General features: G+C 40.2%; 4 protein-coding genes across 4 annotated transcripts; 2 read left to right on the top strand and 2 right to left on the bottom strand.

Annotated features, from left to right (window-relative positions):
- Positions 1 to 751: 751 nt before the first annotated feature.
- Positions 752 to 4,180, bottom strand: LOC122029658 (RGG repeats nuclear RNA binding protein A-like). The gene is made up of 6 exons (XM_042588744.1): positions 3,731 to 4,180; positions 3,097 to 3,505; positions 2,875 to 3,004; positions 1,337 to 1,495; positions 1,198 to 1,260; positions 752 to 1,122 (listed from the first exon to the last, which is right to left on the bottom strand). Exons 1-6 carry the CDS (start codon positions 3,909 to 3,911, stop codon positions 925 to 927), a joined length of 1,140 nt encoding a protein of 379 aa, XP_042444678.1. The 5' UTR covers positions 3,912 to 4,180; the 3' UTR covers positions 752 to 924.
- A 1,066-nt stretch (positions 4,181 to 5,246) lies between these two features.
- Positions 5,247 to 6,473, top strand: LOC122030347 (zinc finger CCCH domain-containing protein 2-like). Its single transcript, XM_042589559.1, has one exon. It carries the CDS (start codon positions 5,247 to 5,249, stop codon positions 6,198 to 6,200), a length of 954 nt encoding a protein of 317 aa, XP_042445493.1. The 3' UTR covers positions 6,201 to 6,473.
- A 318-nt stretch (positions 6,474 to 6,791) lies between these two features.
- On the top strand, positions 6,792 to 8,019 carry LOC122028545 (transcription factor RAX2-like). The gene is made up of 3 exons (XM_042587390.1): positions 6,792 to 7,047; positions 7,184 to 7,313; positions 7,388 to 8,019. The coding sequence occupies exons 1-3, from the start codon at positions 6,912 to 6,914 to the stop codon at positions 7,866 to 7,868; spliced, it is 747 nt and encodes a 248-aa protein (XP_042443324.1). The 5' UTR covers positions 6,792 to 6,911; the 3' UTR covers positions 7,869 to 8,019.
- Positions 8,020 to 9,836: 1,817 nt separating this feature from the next.
- LOC122030582 (probable LRR receptor-like serine/threonine-protein kinase At1g05700) lies at positions 9,837 to 15,920 on the bottom strand. The gene is made up of 13 exons (XM_042589790.1): positions 15,784 to 15,920; positions 15,128 to 15,686; positions 14,090 to 14,568; positions 13,640 to 13,775; positions 13,488 to 13,559; positions 12,749 to 12,820; positions 12,605 to 12,676; positions 11,951 to 12,108; positions 11,586 to 11,845; positions 11,226 to 11,352; positions 10,847 to 10,915; positions 10,557 to 10,752; positions 9,837 to 10,453 (listed from the first exon to the last, which is right to left on the bottom strand). The coding sequence occupies exons 1-13, from the start codon at positions 15,911 to 15,913 to the stop codon at positions 10,030 to 10,032; spliced, it is 2,754 nt and encodes a 917-aa protein (XP_042445724.1). The 5' UTR covers positions 15,914 to 15,920; the 3' UTR covers positions 9,837 to 10,029.
- Positions 15,921 to 17,113: the final 1,193 nt, after the last annotated feature.

Genomic DNA, 17,113 nt, shown 5'->3' with positions numbered 1-17,113 from the left:
CAGCTGTGGTCATATGCCCTACCACACAGAGCAATTATCAAAGAAACATTGATGGAGCCTCGGTGTTCAATTCCCCTGAATTGTGTAGATCTTGTTCTTTGCATGTTAGCTGGGAAGCAACAAGGAGAAGTGTGAACATTAAGAAACGTGAATAGATGTTTTAAATGAGAAGCATACAAATTTAAGGTGGTCTCCTCGTATACTTCATACGAACAAAATGTGCCGTGGGTTGAGTTCAGATACCTGACCCACTCGAAATGATCAAAACATGGTTCTACAAGTCATACCAAAGTTTCATTTTCTAGAATTGCTAAACGATAGTCGATTTGATGTTACGTTTTAAGGCTAAAATTATACTTTAAGGAGGCTGATAGTGTTCTCTTCGATGCGTAGTTAGTGCTAATTTTGAATGATTTCAAGCCAAATGTATAATTAAAACCAGTGAATCACAAGGCTAGTCAAATATGACATCAGGCTGGTCATACTGAACAATGGTAACTGTAGAGAATCCAAAAGTAGACCAAACTCATTCTGAAAAAGAAAAAAGGGGACAGAATTGCATTAAATAGAGCAATAGATGGTGGCAGAAGACCTTGAGGGAAAAAACGAAAAAAAAAAGAAAAACTGATGAAGATCTTGACCTTCCAGTTCTGCAATGAATCCGTGGATGAAATGATCACGAGGATTAAGATTTAAGAGAAAACTACTTTGAGAATGAATTCGCAACATGACAACCAAAAGACAACAAAAGTTAATGTAAACCCTGAACACCTTATCAATTAACTCGACTGATCAGCATGCAGTGACAATGCAACGTAAAACAAATAACTTATTTTTAATTGAATCCTCACGCAATCCATGAACTGAAGACTGAGATCAGAGTAGCAGAAATCAAGATGAGGAAACGGAAATTGCACGCTGCTCTCACTTCCCACCGAGGGTGGGGAATTGCCCAGGATCCTCAATGGAGGGAGCAGCAGTTGTGAAGCTTGATGCTCCATGATCATATCCACCTCCGAATTGCTCTCCTCTCCCACTTCTGCCTCTACCACGCCCACGGCCTCTTGGAGTATAATATCTCTCTCCATCAATTGGCTTAAAGAACTCAGTGATACTCATTGGCTAACAACAATGGACTATCATCAGAAAACAATGCCTCTGCCAACAATCAAGATAGCATGCAGCAACTATATTTACCTTTTTGCTCTTTTCATCCCTCTCGACATTTTCTTTCTTCTTTCCTGTGTCCTTACCAGTACCCTGCAAACAGACATTGCATCAACTATATAAAATAGACAAAAGTGTCTATTTTAAAAAAGGTAAAGAACACCTATACCAATTTAATGAAAACTTCATTGTTGTCTTTTTTCACTGAAAGTTGCTTCATGGACTGCAAATCGTCATCGAATTCAACTTTTCTTTCTTCACTTTTCATTGCAAGTAAAGCTTTTCTTTTCTCCTCTCTCACTTTCTCATACTCCTCCAAAGTCATCTCCTGTTCAGCAAGTCAGAAAAAACATGATGAATACTGTGCCGAATAAAGGTTTTAAAATGAGGTGGTGCTAGAGGATTATTAAACAAACAAAAAAGGCCACTGGATTAAGTGGTATTTTACACATTTTAATCTTACATAGACAAATAAAAAGAGAGGAATGTAACTGGTGGAATGATTGTATTGTGTAACAAAAATTTCCTTTCTCATCATAAGGTTCTGCATGACATCGAAGATTTAAAAGAAAAAAGTTCCATATGAGCAAAAGTTGTCTTAAATGCAACATTTGACCACTATCTTTTAGATATCAAAATCTCAGGGAGCTGAATTGTGACATGTCAAAATCACTTCAGAATGGGATCCGTATATTCTAAACTACTACTAGGACAAGGTTTCCAGAATATCATTAAGAAAATATACTCTTGAAGACAGTGATCCTACAAGCCTATAGACCAATGACCAAATCAGTCCAATGGGTGATTGCCATTAACAGAATTCACTATCCATAGCAATGATGTTTATCTTAAAACACTGCATCAAAACAGGATACTTTGACTTCAAATATAGCAACCGTCCATGGAACAATAAGCTGAATAATTTTAAAAATAGAAACGATTTTATGCTAGTCAACATTCCAACTTCCATCTACAGCCACATAGGCATCTATTTAACTAGAAGACAAATTTCTAGAACCAATGATAATTTTCACCTCATTTTATCTCATAAAGGCCACATTGTTGCAAGATCCCATCTTAGTCATCAAGTAAAAAAAAATCTACAATCTTTTTGAATTTGCTGGCATACAAAAGACCCACCAAAAGAACTTTAAAACACCCTATTGCAAAATTAATAGAATTCAAAGTCCACAGACATATGCATGACCAAGATAAAGATCTCCAAAAATCCTTTGCCACATGCACATGCAATATGATTAACACGGTGATTGTCAGTCACTGTTAAATGATTGAACAAGTATGTAAAAGGCCAACAGCATATTCTCATTTGGTCACCATGCCAGTTGCATGTTCCTCGAGTTTGAAACCAATGTAAGTATGTGAAATTTCAGAGAAATAACACTTTGGAAACACCAAGCTAGCTAAACAAGGGATGGATGAACAACATGAAAGTGCATGCTCAAATGCAGCAAAAATTCTTACATTGTATATATCAACAAAACCATCATAGTGTCTACAATTTACCAGTGACATTGCATGTTGGATACATAACCATGACCTGTGAGCAAGGTTTTTGTGCTTACAGGGATACATGAAAAGTCAAAAAGAAAACCTACCAACAATGAAGACATCCAAGTAGCAACAACCATTGAGCAAAAGATGTCATCATAAAATTTTCTAGGCAAGTATTTGAACAAAAATGCATACCTTATCCTCTTCCTTTTCTTCCTCATTGACTGTGCCATCCTTGTTCAACTCAGATGATGGCACTTGATCCATCTCCTGCTTCTCAGTAACAATAATCTTTTCATCAGCATTAACAATTTCCTCTTTTTCACTGTATAAGAAAGCACAAGAGTTCCAATCATACAAACAAACAAATATACACTTATACCATACAGCTTCCTAAATTTCAAATTGATTACTCACAATTGTGCTGTAGTCTCATCAGTTGCTGTTCCCCAGTTTCCGCGGCCAGATCCCTCACGTTTCATCTCATTGCCATGACCAGTACCACTCCTCCGTTCATACATTCTCCGTGGAGGACGTTCAGAGTCTCCTCCAGCCTCCCAATTGCCGTAACCACCACGGCCTCCATAGCCACCTTGGTGTCCACTGATGTATGGCTGGCGTGGCTGGCGTTCCTTCTCACCATCTTCCACGCCTACAGGGCCACCGACACCTTCATACCCGTGAGAAGCACCACGAGCATTGTCATTTGCATTCTCACGATTGTAACTAATCCCACCTCCTCGTCTGCCCCTACCACGCCCAGGCCCACGGCCAGCACCTCCACGTGCAGCCCCAGAGTTGTTCCTCGCGTCCCTTGCTTCTCTCACTGCAAGACCAATAGCAAATAAAAGAAAAGCTGAGAAAAATGCAATATTTTTTCATCACAAGAGAGGTAACATACACGTCCAATTATGGATCCGAACGACACGACATTAACTCGAACCAATTTCTCGAGTAGCCGAGAAATATGGCCGAAACCAAAAGAGAACAGAAATCTATTTTCCCATATAATACTTAGCGACAATTAAATGAGGGCCAATAAGCGACTTACCTGCTTGGGTGGGAGGGAGTGGCTTACTCGGCAACTTCGCCGGCGGCTTAGTAACGGCGACACTCGCTGCCGGCGCATCAGGCTTTTTGGAAGCACTCTTCTGTTTCTGCGCAGCGAGAAGCTGCGACAGATCCTCGCTGTCGTCGTATCCAAGGAGATCGAAGGGGTTGGCGGTGGCCATCTCCTTCCAAATAAAAACCTCAAGCGCAAGGCTCGGAGTAGATCGAGAGATACTATGAGGTTGGAACTATACCAACGCCCACATCCACGCTTCAATTCCCATAGTCCCTGGTTTGGGTACGGCACGATCAGACGATAGGTCAGGGTTTCAATGGAGAAAGAGGGGCAGAAAGAACGCGTGCAGAAACCCTAGCCGCCACAAGAAAACGCCGACAAATTCTTCTGCCATCTCAGGTTGTAAATGGCAAAATCGTTCATCGCCCTTTAGCAGTTACTTTGATATTTATAGCGATGTTTAATGTGGATCAGCATCGGTGATCAAGTCCAATTACATCATCGAGTCGTAGAATCTTGGCTGTTCGATTGCCATCTTGCGGACGTGATTTGTTGCATCGGCCGATGGGCGATGGCCGGCCCAATCTCCATCTCATTTTGAGAAGAGTTTTCGGGCCGAAGTGCGTAAAGGTTCATGCGGCCTTCAATGTAGCCCAACCAGTTGGCCCATATAAAATCCATCAATTTAGCGGATGTAATCCGAATAATCGGACTCTGTAGAAGTTGAAACGGGTTGGATTCGGATTCTAGCCCTTGTACATCCAAAACCCGAGTCACTTCGGGTTACACGCATGAAAAGGAAGCCAAATCTACAGTTCGTTCGGTCGATGCGATGTTAATTTCAAGGTATTATTTGCCAGCTATTATATAAAAAAACATTAATAAATACAGGACGCGACGAAACCGTGCGGTGTGCGAGCCCACCGATAAGAGGGCCCACAATAAATCGGCGGTCCCCATTCAGCCACTCTCGCCACGTCCTGCACTTGTCCGTTCGCTGGGCACCACGTATCCTAGTCCACCCCTACCGCCTCGAGGGCAGATCTTCTGGACTGCAAAAAGTGATCCAGGGGATGATCCCTTGATTTGGATTGGCTCAAGGGATGGTCCCTATTCATAAATTAGGTGGGGACCATTCATCCCCACCAATCCAGATCAAGGGATCATCCCTGGACCGCTTTTTGCGGTCCAGAGGATCTGGGCTGTACCGCCTCACACCTCGCATTCTAGCTCCACCTCCATCTGCGGCAATTCAAAGCCAGCCACGACTTAAGTCACCGCTGAAGAGGCCCATACTTGCGTAGCCGCTGGCTGCTGGGACGTTTACACCGAACACTGGATTTTCGTGAACAGATTCGTGATATAAGTGGAGTCCCTTCTTCCCCTACCGCCTTCGTGAGCTAATCGACGTCGGTTCCCAGCGTCACTATAAATCGAGATAGTTTATTCTTCGTTCATCTCCGGCATTCAAATCCCTTCTCAGTTCCCTAAACCCTAATTAATGGAGCCTGGTGAGCAATTCCACGGCACCCTGGCTTCTCACACCCTTCCCTGGTCACTCTCCGAGGACTACGCGGCCGGGATACAACCTTCCGCAGCCCTCCCCGTCGGCAGCTTCGCCGGCCTCCCGACCGACCTGCACCCTCATCTTATCGGTGACGTTTCACTCGCCCTCCAGCGGTTCATCGCCTTCGACGACGGCTCTTCCCCCGACTCCACCGAGGCCGACGTGTTCTCCTCCGACTATTTCCGCGTGTACGAGTTCAAGATCCGGCGGTGCCCCCGCGGGCGGTCGCACGACTGGACTGAGTGCCCCTACGCGCACCCGGGAGAGAAGGCGCGTCGCCGCGACCCACGGCGGTTCCATTACTCCGGCACTCCCTGCTCTGACTTCCGTCAGGGCGGGGGATGCCGCCGCGGCGAGGGCTGCGAGTACGCCCACGGTGTGTTCGAGACCTGGCTCCACCCGGCACGATACCGGACTCAGCCCTGCAAGGACGGCGCTGCGTGCCTTCGCCGCGTGTGCTTCTTCGCGCACTCCCCGAAAGAGCTTCGCATCGTCCTGCTAACGAGTCCCGTGTCGCCGGGCAAGGGCGGTTGTGGAATACTGCTTTCTGCGTCACCGACGTCGACGCTGGCGCCTACCCCCATATCTCCGCTGTCTGATGGCTCTTCGCCGCCCTTGTCGCCCATGGCAATAGACGAGGTGGTGGGGACGATGACCAAGCTGCGGTTGAGCAAGCTGAGATCTATGACGCCGTTTGAAACGAGGCGTCCGGCTTCCGCTGCGAGGGCTCTACGGACGGCAGAGACGAGAGACATAGCAGAGGAGGCTGCAGCCGACGCTTGGAGCATGACGGCGAAGCTTCTTGAGTGCCGCCGGAGGGAGGAAGCAGAGGCGGAATCCGCTGCGGCCCCGGACTTGGGATGGGTATCAGAACTGGTGAAGGATTGAACTATTGAAGTGAGCTTTCAAATAAAAACATCCATCGTGAATTAACGTTTGCGTTAACTAGCTCATAAATAAAGAAGAAGAGGAGATCGTGAATATCCTGAACTGAAAAGAGAAATTTTTTGGGTTGAAAAAAAAAAATCTCTTTTGGCAGCTCAGTAAACAATATTTATATTTTTCACGTATGCAACTTTTCTATTTCCGAAATTTTCTTTGCAACAAGAATTGTAACTTCTATTTGTCTCTTATTCAGTGCAAACAAGTTAATTCTCCGCATCTGTCTGAAATTTTTTTATGGGCACTTTCCTGCAAACAAGTGTTCAAGGTGAATGGCAACTCATTTTTCATTCAGAACTGTTGTTACATCTATTTTTATCTATTGTTTAATTTAAAGTTCTTTGCCTTCATGACTGATATTTTAATCTCTCTGGTGACTTCTTTTACTTCAGAAGCTTCTTCTCAGATGGAGTCATGCACAGTCGTTTGACTAAGTTAATTTTCTTAGAAATTTCTTGTCTCGAATCAAACTCTGATTAAAATTATCAATTAGGAAACGACAGGAAGCAGTCGTAGATCTGTCCCTATAAACTCACAGCCGAAGCATTAGGTCGTAGTGGATCAAGAAAGCTTCCATTTTTTTTCCTCTGTTCTTCTCCTTTTCCCCTGTTCCTGTCCTTCTCTAGGAGAAGTACTTGGTCTTGAGTTGGTCCATCGATGGGGAGAGCCCCGTGCTGCGACAAGGCCAACGTGAAGCGAGGGCCGTGGTTACCAGAGGAGGATGCGGTTCTCCGGAGTTACATAGAGAAGCATGGAACCGGTGGCAACTGGATTGCCCTGCCCCTCAAAGCAGGTTTTCTTCTTACTAATTTTTTTTTGTTTCTTGCTTGCATTCGCATCAAAATCCCTTTTTAAAACCGAAAGGATGAGGAGCTAACTAATGAATTTGATGCCCTATTCCCTTTTTGATTGTTGCTTAAATATTTCAGGACTCAATCGCTGCGGGAAGAGCTGCCGTTTGAGATGGCTGAACTATCTCAGGCCTAACATCAAGCGCGGTGGATTCACAGAGGAAGAAGACGACATCATTTTTTCCCTTTACCGTAAACTCGGCAGCAGGTGATGCATTCAACCATCTCAACAGTTTAATTGAAGAGCAATCTTTGCTAATATGTTTAAAGTCTTGAAATTAGGTGGTCGATCATCGCCTCCCATCTCCGCGGAAGAACAGACAACGATATAAAGAACTACTGGAACACCAAGCTCAAGAAGAAGATGATCATGTCAAGTTACAACACGACCGCCACGATGGATCCATCTACAACTCCACCGCCTGCTTTGCTCCCCGCCGCCGCAGTCAAGTCAGAGTCTAGTAGTCACACCACGGATTCCATCTCTAAACTGTACTCGCCACTATTCTCCTCCAATTACATTAACTCCATGATAAACGATCAAGAAGGCTCCATGTCTTCGTCCACCATCACGGCCGACGACGGCAACGGAAGCAGCAGGCGTGACAGGAATTGGCCGGCCGGCGAGGAGGACACGCTGCTGTCAGAGTTTGACTTGGGATTTCTGAGCGAGCTGCTGGGTGACTACGGGAGCGGGGAGATGCTGGGGGAGGTGCCACCTCCTCTTCTTTGGACCGCTTCCGAGTTCATGTGTGCTCAGTAACGCCGTCTGACTTAATTGCTGAGTGAACCATTAGAGACTCGTTGAAGCTCGCTCGCACTGTTGAAATTGGAAATGAATTGAATTGAGATGGGAAAGAAAGAGATGGCTAATGCATAATCTTACAACTCTGGAATATATTACATTAATCTAATATATTTTGTCGATTTACAAGAAGTTTTGGGATTAAAATTTAACATGTCTGAACATATTCTAGTATAGATAGTATAGATGATCAAGACATAGAGAAAGAACTATTCATACATGTTAAGTTTCGACTCTAAAATATTAAGTTTCGACTCCAAAATATCACTCCGAGGGAACATCATTTGTTGATTTATGGTGATAAAAGGTGAATACGTTCGCCCCTAACATCTCCGTCAATTCGTTTCAGAGTCAACACGGAGGAGATAAATCACAAGCGACTATTAGCCTTTGGAATAATGACTAACATATAAGAAAGACATTTACTTCAATTTTATCGAGATTCGAATCCTAAATCTCATGGTAACCTTATGTACTATTTACCTACATGATCATCCATGATAAAGCATCACTTGCATGGTTAAATATCCTTCTTTTTCCCATCAATTCAAAGGTGAAGATGTAGAGAAAAGACAAAGCTTGGCCATGGCAGAATCTTCTTCCACTTCTAGTCGTAGGCTTCTTTGTTGACCCTCTAGTTCCTTTCACACTTAAATTCTTTCGTTGAGATTGGCATGCACCGTTTTTTTTTTTTTTTTTTTTTTTAAAGATTGTGCTGATGGAAATGGCCAAGCATTATCTAGCTTCGGGGAAGCTTCGGCTGTGTTCAACATATCAGTTTCTTGTAATATACAGTACAGAGAATAAAATTCTAAATTTTTAGACCTATCAGAAGCTAAGGTGGTAAAGGCTTTAAAAGCAAAGTGTCGCCAAGATCTTGAATTTAGAACTGACTTCATCACAAGTAGACTTGTTTCCGTACATTATTATCATAAAATACCACATTTATAAATACACTGAACGACCCATTCAATTAAATTTTCCATCGGTCATTTGTTCATTCACTTGCATAGGTGGTCAAATAGCCTTTTTCTCGATCAGTTCAAAGGTGATGAGGTAGATACAGACAAAACTGGGCCATTGCAGATTCTTCTTCCACTCGTAGGTTTCTTCATTGACCCGCTAGTTCCTTTCACACAATTTTTTTTCTTTCATCGATGTTGAAATTGGCATGCACCGTTTCTTATAGCTTTGGAAGATTATGGTTGGCTTGGGGAAAGTTCTGGCTGTGTTAAACATTAGGGTTATAAATGAATTAAATATTCGTAAATAAATTTAGTGTTTATCTTGATAAGAGTTTATCTATGTTCGTTCAATATATATAACATTAATTAAATAAATAAATTTGAACCGCTCGTTAAATTAAACAAATAAGTTTGAACACATGTTTAACTTGTTAACATTCGTGAACAATGCTCGTAAACAACATTCGTAAACAATATTCATGAATCATATTTATTAATAAAACTCTTTTCAATATGCTAAATAAATAATTAAATAAAATAAACAAAAAAATTTAAATTATCAAGCTCAATAACCAATCAAACAACTAAAAGTTTCAACAATATTCAAACAAGTTTGAAGTGAGAGCTCGATAATATCTAAACGAATCAAGTTTGAATTGAGAGCTCGATAACATCTAAACAAATCAAGCTCAAGTCAAGCTTCAAACAAACTCAAGCTCATAAAAAATAAATCAAGCCAAGATTGAATAATCATTTCAAAAGCTTAGTTCATTTTAAGCTGGACTTAGCTTAGCTTGACTCAGTTATTTTATCAAACAAGCTTAAACACCCCAAAACTTGACTCAACTCGGCTCGACTCATTTAGGACCCTATTCAACATATCAATTTCTTGTAATATAGAGTAATGTTTTCAACATATCAAGAAGCTAAGGTGGCAAAGGCTATAAAAGTAAAGTGTTGCCAAGTTCTTGAATTTGGAACAGACTTTCATCGCAATGAGACTTGTTTCCGTACATTATTATCATAAAATACCACATCACAACATACACGTTCTAAATCAAACCAACTTCAAGTTTAATTGTTACATCACAAACCCAATACAAGATATATCAAGCTTTCAAATAGCGGACAACTCAATTTCTTTGCAATATTTTTTATCTCGCTCCTGGTGCAAAGAACGGTGGTGGTTCGACTTCAAAAGCAACACTTATGGTATTAGTCTGGCTTCTTCCAGTTGAAAAATCCCCAGAATAAGCACATTCTAATTCCAAACTCTCATTAAGCTCCTTCACAGCATGAGCCATAGTTGGCCTCTGACGATGATCTAGCTCTGTGCATCGCAATGCAAGATCAACAGCCTTCCAAATGGAATTTATGTCGTGCCCCATTCTTAGATTTCTATCGACAATGTTCTCAATGTCCTCTTTGGCAAGCCTTTGGCGTACCCATTGAACTAAACTGATAGCATTAGAATTCATAGCTCGCACCACAGGAGGCTGGCCTGTAATCAATTCAAGGATAATCACTCCGAAGCTATAGACATCACTCTTCTCGCTAATTTGGTTGGACGAAGAGTACCTATGTAATTAAGAGAGTTAGCATAGCCAACTTAGCTTCCATCTGGGGTTTCCAATATAAATAGTTCAAATGAACATGAAAAAGGCAAGAGCAGGAACCTTACTCTGGATCAATATAGCCAGGTGTACCAACCACTGCAGATGCATTAGGCATTTGAGTACGGTTGTCCATGTTGAAAGACTTTGACAGTCCGAAGTCTGCTACTTTGGCCTCTAGACTTTCACTCAACAAGATATTTGAACTCTTCACATCTCTATGGATGAGTGGTGGGTTGCATGCAGTGTGTAAATACTCCAATCCTGCGTATTGTATTATTAAACTCACTAGTTTGGGATCAAGAGGATAACAAAAGACTTAATGAGTAGATATATAGGGATGGATAGACTAACAAACCTTGTGCGGCTCCAATTGCAATGTTAAGACGTCGCCCCCAACTGTAAGTAGCTTCACTATGAAATTTACCTATCAAAGGCAATTAGATCAAGCATTCAACTAACAATTGAAACATGGGCATATTTTTGTACTGTAACCCCAAATAATTGGCAACGACATAGCTTGATGATGGTGATAACATCAAGCCAATACTTGTGTTATTCTATCCCCTAAATAGTTGTTACTAGCATGGCTTGATAAAGACATTGATGAAGATAAACATTATTCATGTCAAAATGGTAAAATCAGACATTGGATATCAACATTTTACTTGACAAAGTGCAACATTGGAAAAATGAAATAAGTTGAGTACAAATCAGGTGAAATGTGCGATTCAAACCTGTAAGATGATCTTGTAGGGTTCCTTGTGGCATGTACTCATAGACAAGTGCTAGGATATCCCCCTCCATGCAGTAGCCAAGCAAAGAAACAAGATTCTTGTGATGAATCCTTGTCAAGTTTTGAATCTGTTACAGAACCATAGTAAATGGAAATTAAGGGAAAGGATACTAACTCTTGAGGATCCAGAAATAGACAATAAAATAGAAGAAGAAAAATCCATGTTACATATGGAGAGGAAGTTAAATGTAAGATCCATATGCAAACAGTACAACAAATTACAAACTTTACAAAGCACATTCTTGTCTGATATTAAGAACTCAACTACTATATATAGAACTAAGTAGAGTTGGACTAGTACCTCAGCACGAAACTCTTTCATGCCTTGTGAAGATGATTGAGATAGCATCTTGACAGCAACTTGAACATTGTTTTGCAAATACCCATGGAAGACGGGACCAAATCCGCCTTTGCCAAGTTGTTTTTTAAAGTTATTAGTTACTATCTCCAACTCCTTGTAAGCGAACACACGATTCTCAATTGGCAAAGGACTTTCTTGAGCATTATTTTCTTTTATCGGTTGCACAATATTCTGCTCTGGGTAGGTAGTTCTACTTGATCCTTTCAAGCACAAAATATTATGTTTATTAATGAGTATCCATTACTTCAAAACTAAAAACTAAATGCCTTAAATCTAGAAGCAAAATTTACCTAAGAAACACTTACCTCGTTTTTTTATCACTGTCCATACTATGATTATGGCCACAATAAGTAGAACCACAGAAACAATACATATAATCACAATAATAGCAGCACTTGAATGCTTCTTCTTTTCTTCTCCACATGAAGTCCCCCCAGGACAAAGATTTGGATTGCCTCCATGGCTAAACATCATTTTTTTATTAGCATAATTTTTTCCAGAATAGTTGAGAGCAAATCATAGAAACAAAATGCATTATGGATAAGATACCTTCACAAGATAAGAACTTCTACCATAAATGATGCTAACAATAGAAATCTCATATTCATTCTAGTCCTCCAAAAGAATTCAAAGAAAAGCTAAACTTTAGACAAACATTTTAACTCTCTATTATTTCTAAACTCTTTCTATAAATATCTAGATTATGTTGCTATAGATTCATATGTTGATATGCACTTTGAAAATTATCAACAATCCTATTATACTACTCAAGGTTAAGGAGGAGTGACTGTGCAATGTCTTAGTTAGTTGCTATGCACTTCCACAATTCATTTCAGGTTGTAATAGTTACAACCCATATAGACTCATTCCTTAAACTTAAAATTAAAACAAATGATTCCTTTACAACTACTAGGAGAACACATCACCAATATAATGTCCTAGAATACATAGAAACAAACCTGAACACCAAATTTTGTTTATGAAGAAGGGAACTCGGGATTGTTCCGGTAAGATTGTTACCGGTCAAATTTCTGCAAGATATGAAAATTCAAAAGTTATACATAGTTTACTAATCATAAAATTTTATTATCAACAACTCATACAAAATTTGGAGTGATGACAACGCTCCTAAAGCATCAGGTATTGGTCCCGTTAGGTTGTTGTAAGATAAGTCCCTGCCAAAAAAATTCAAGAAGGAATTACAATCACAACATAAATTGTATAACCTCTTAATCTAATAAACTCCAGATAAACTATCAAAATGACTAAAACAAATATTTTCACAAACCATAAAAGTATCTTGCTATCATCCTTCCCCTTATCAATATTGTGAATAATATGTTGGAGATCTTAAATATTCCAGTAATGGGAAATATGTTCCTTAACATAGATATGAAAATTATTTATCACTATCCCAAAGTAAAATCTAAATGGATAAGTGAATTCAAGTGTAAAAGATAAAACTCTGCTGCAGAACTTCCTGAACAATGTCCTAATAGAGAGTTTTCTCAATTTGGAAAGTTTTGTTATGTCCATGTCCAACAATGGTTTTATAAGGTGAACATAAAACTGATTGGTTTGGACCTTCTGAAATGCAATTACATAGACCATCACAAGTCAACATTGATGTAATTAAGTTAAGTGTTACTAATTTGTGAATTTTATTAACCTACTAGTTGTCATTTGCCCAACTTACTATTTGAAGAAATCTTCAACCGAACACTTATAATCAACAGAATATATATATCAAATTGTTAAATCAATAAAATCTAATGGATTCTTAATATTTCTAGATGGGTTAGCATTCATCTTCAAAACTTACAACAATGCCATAATACTTACAGGTACTTGATTGCTGCAAACATGTGAAACGAGGAGGATATAGAACCGGACAATGCACTCGAAGATAGATTTCTGCAGAAAATCCTCAATCACACATAGTTTATATTTCACAATATTGCACCTAGTTAATTGTGTTTTAAATTAGAACTCACATTGATATGATCCTTGCTGTATTTGTTTCGTAGCTACAATTCACTCCATCCCATGGGTACTGTTGGGGAACGCATGGGTCACCTATCCAACTTCTCTTAATCCGATATAGTTCCTTGATGTCATTGATGGCATCCGCTGAGGTCCAAAATGATCAAATACCAAAGCAACGTTACCCTTGTTTAACAGAATAATCAGACAAGAAGTTTCAAACATGCTAAATTTTTTTGAGCATATGACATATGAAATTCAATAAGGCGAAGCATCAGAGAAGGTACACGAAATAGTCATTCTCCAACATGTTACTGGAAAGTAAATAGTCATCCTCCAAAATGTCATTCTCAAAGTAAAGAAATAAAGTTTAGATGTTACTGGAAAACAGAGCATCAAAATGCAATATGAAACAGGAGCATGGGCGCACAAGGAATTATAAAGTGCTTGTTTTATTATACCATCGTTGGTGTTTGTCTCGAGCGGATCGAATTGCATCGCCGTGAAAACCTCCATGGCGTTGAGGATCGGAGGAAGGCTGGACAGGCCCGAGGAGTTCAGAGCCCAGCGGTATTGCTGACTTGGTGTATTGGGACGGTCGTTGTAAATGTAGTCTGGTATAAGGTAGGGCGGAGTGTAGTTGGAGTACCAGAAGTAGTCATTGAGATAAATGTTAAACGTCCTCGTGGTGTTGGGCGTGAACTCGGAGAAAAAGAGGTTGACGTATTCGTCGTTGCCGCTAATGCCCAAGGAGGAGTGATACCACCAGAACTCCATGACACTGGAGTTGTCGGAAGGAGTGGCGGCGCTCTGCATGACGATGGACGGCGGCTGGAAATGAGAATTGGTGCTGCTGTCGATGGATTCATCGGTGGTGATCTCGGTAAAGCCATTGGCCGTCCATGCTTCCCAAAGCCGGTCATAGGAATCTTGCGGGTACCTGCTCCAAACCACAAGGGGTGTGTCACGCCATTGTCTATGGCTTAACAAATTTAATAATTTATTAAAACATAAAATAGTTAATAAATTAATTTTTCAAGCATATGTGCAATTTATCTCAGGATTGGATTATTACATGTTGACCCAAGCGTATTATTATTATTTCTTTTAACAAAAAGATAATTCTAAGAGTTCTAAGTATCCAAATATTTTGACCGAGTTATGCTATTTTTCAAAAATATATATAATTATAATTTATAGGTGCCCATGCATTAATATTCAAGGTCTTTGCCCAGACTAGTTGGCAAACACAGATTAAAAATATTAAATAAGGAAAGAAATAATAAAAGATTGGAACTAAAATCTGCCAATTTATTTTTATTCGTCAACTGGCTGTTTCTGGTGTCATCTGAAAACAGACAGTTGACAAATTGGCAAGTTTTGATTAATTCAAATCAACTAACTGTTTTAAAAATTTTTTGGATATATAAAACAAAAATATTTCTGTTTTGGTGAAACAAGGAACTGCTAACAAGTAACTAGTTTCGCATGCATCTCACCTTACGGATACAGAATTCAGTGGAGGTCCGACGTTACAACGCATGTTAGTGATTAGAAATTGCGTCGTGTTGACAGCCGGATACATGACGTCAGGAATCGGCCGGAACTCGAGCACCGAGATGAACGGCGTCCCCGATCCCGTGTTCACCAAACAAACTGAAACAGAGTCGGCCATCGCCACCGCGAGCACCTCGTACCAGAAAGCATAGCTCGGATCCGTGATGTTCACCGTCCGCCAGAAATTAGCATCGAAGTAGAGATCGAACTGCAGGGGTCTCACGGTGTTGGCGCTGTTCTGGCCATCGTAGTTCCCGTACTTGAAGGTGCCCCGAAGCAAGTACTTCCTGTTCTTAATTACCGGCTTCAGGGCGTAGCAGCTCCGGGTGGCGTTGGGAAAGCTCCGAAGCGTTTGCTCCCCCTGCGAGGACGATGATCTGTAGCCGGAGGCGACTTGAGAGTTGACGCCGTCGTCGGTGAACGGGTCGTCGGTAAGGTACGGTATGCCGGTGGTGGCGTCGGTGTAGTTCGTGGAGCCGCCGCAGTCGATGCTGATGAAGCCTGACGATGAATTGAAAACATTAATCAACAAAGTTTCACGGGATTCAATGATAGTATTGGTGAGATATGATGATCAGAAGATATAATGGAGCATCACCTTGAGTTGAAGGCTGGCTATGAACTTTTGCGACGGCGATGATCTCGAGCAGAAGGAAGAGCCAGAAAAGCATTTTGGATGAGTAGAAGAGGAAGAAGATGCGTGCATTGCTGATACCCATTGCATGCATCTGCTTTCTGCTTTCGGTAGAAGAAGAAGAATAAATTTTAATTTTATGTCAATTTGTAGCTGCAATTTGCAAGCATGTACATGATGACGTGATCAACTTATTTTAAATATTGTCAAAATATCTTTATAATTTCTAATATTATTTAAAAATACTCTTTCGCTCTCTTACGGTAAGGGAAGAAAGCCATCATATTTGACTGGGTAATATTAGAATCACAAACATACGGATATTGATACGGTGATAAGAGGCTCATTAAAGACGTGGAGTTCAAAATTAATAAAGATATCATTAAAGTTAGTCCAGTGGCTCGGGTATGATCGGACCGACGGAATGTCCAAATGGATGAGCAAGGCCAAACGAATATCATAAGACTAGGAGCCTAACACACTACAAAAAAACAGCCTATTAGGGACGACAGTTTGCAACGAATTTAAATTTTGTTCCAAACTTTCTAACAAAATTTGCAACAAAATAATAAATTGTTCCGAATTAGCAACGAATTTAACAACAAAATAAATTCGTTCCAAATTAGCAACAAAATATATTTTGTCGCTAATATTGTTGCAAGTTAGCAACAAAGAATAAAATTTGTTGCAAATTTTGGAACGAATAATTTATTCGTTTCAAAATTTGCAACGAATAATTTGTTCGTTGCAAATATTTGCAACGAATAGTATTTTCGTCGCAAATATTGCAACGAAACTATTATTTGTTGGAACTCCCCAACAAATATATAATTTATCGCAATTCTATAGTAAAAAAATTTGCAGGATAAGGTTTCCAACGAATTTGTAATTCGTTGGAGATTTCCAACGAATTGACAGATTCGTTGGAACCATTTCCAACGAATCTACCAATTCGTTGGAAATCTCCAACGAATCTGCCAATTCGTTGGAAATCTCCAACGAATTACAGATTCGTTGCAAAGTATGGTACGGATTAAAAACCCGTTTGACCGACATAGAGACCTCGGAATTGGATGAAACAAGTTCCTGTGTGCTCCACTTGGTCTCATGATTCTATAGATGAGCTCAAATATTTTTTTTGAAATTAGATGAATTTTTAACATCTAGGTCAATTGGATGAAATTGAATTTGAGCTAGAAAGTGTTAGTTTTAAATCAAATTGGAGTATAGTTGAACTTGCTAGATTTAAAAAATGATGTTCGAGTGCTCAGAACGAGGGAAATCAGTTTGGTGG

The sequence above is a fragment of the Zingiber officinale genome, chromosome 10B (assembly GCF_018446385.1).
Source record: "Zingiber officinale cultivar Zhangliang chromosome 10B, Zo_v1.1, whole genome shotgun sequence".
NCBI lineage: Eukaryota > Viridiplantae > Streptophyta > Magnoliopsida > Zingiberales > Zingiberaceae > Zingiber > Zingiber officinale.
This window is presented reverse-complemented; position numbering and strand designations above follow the sequence as displayed.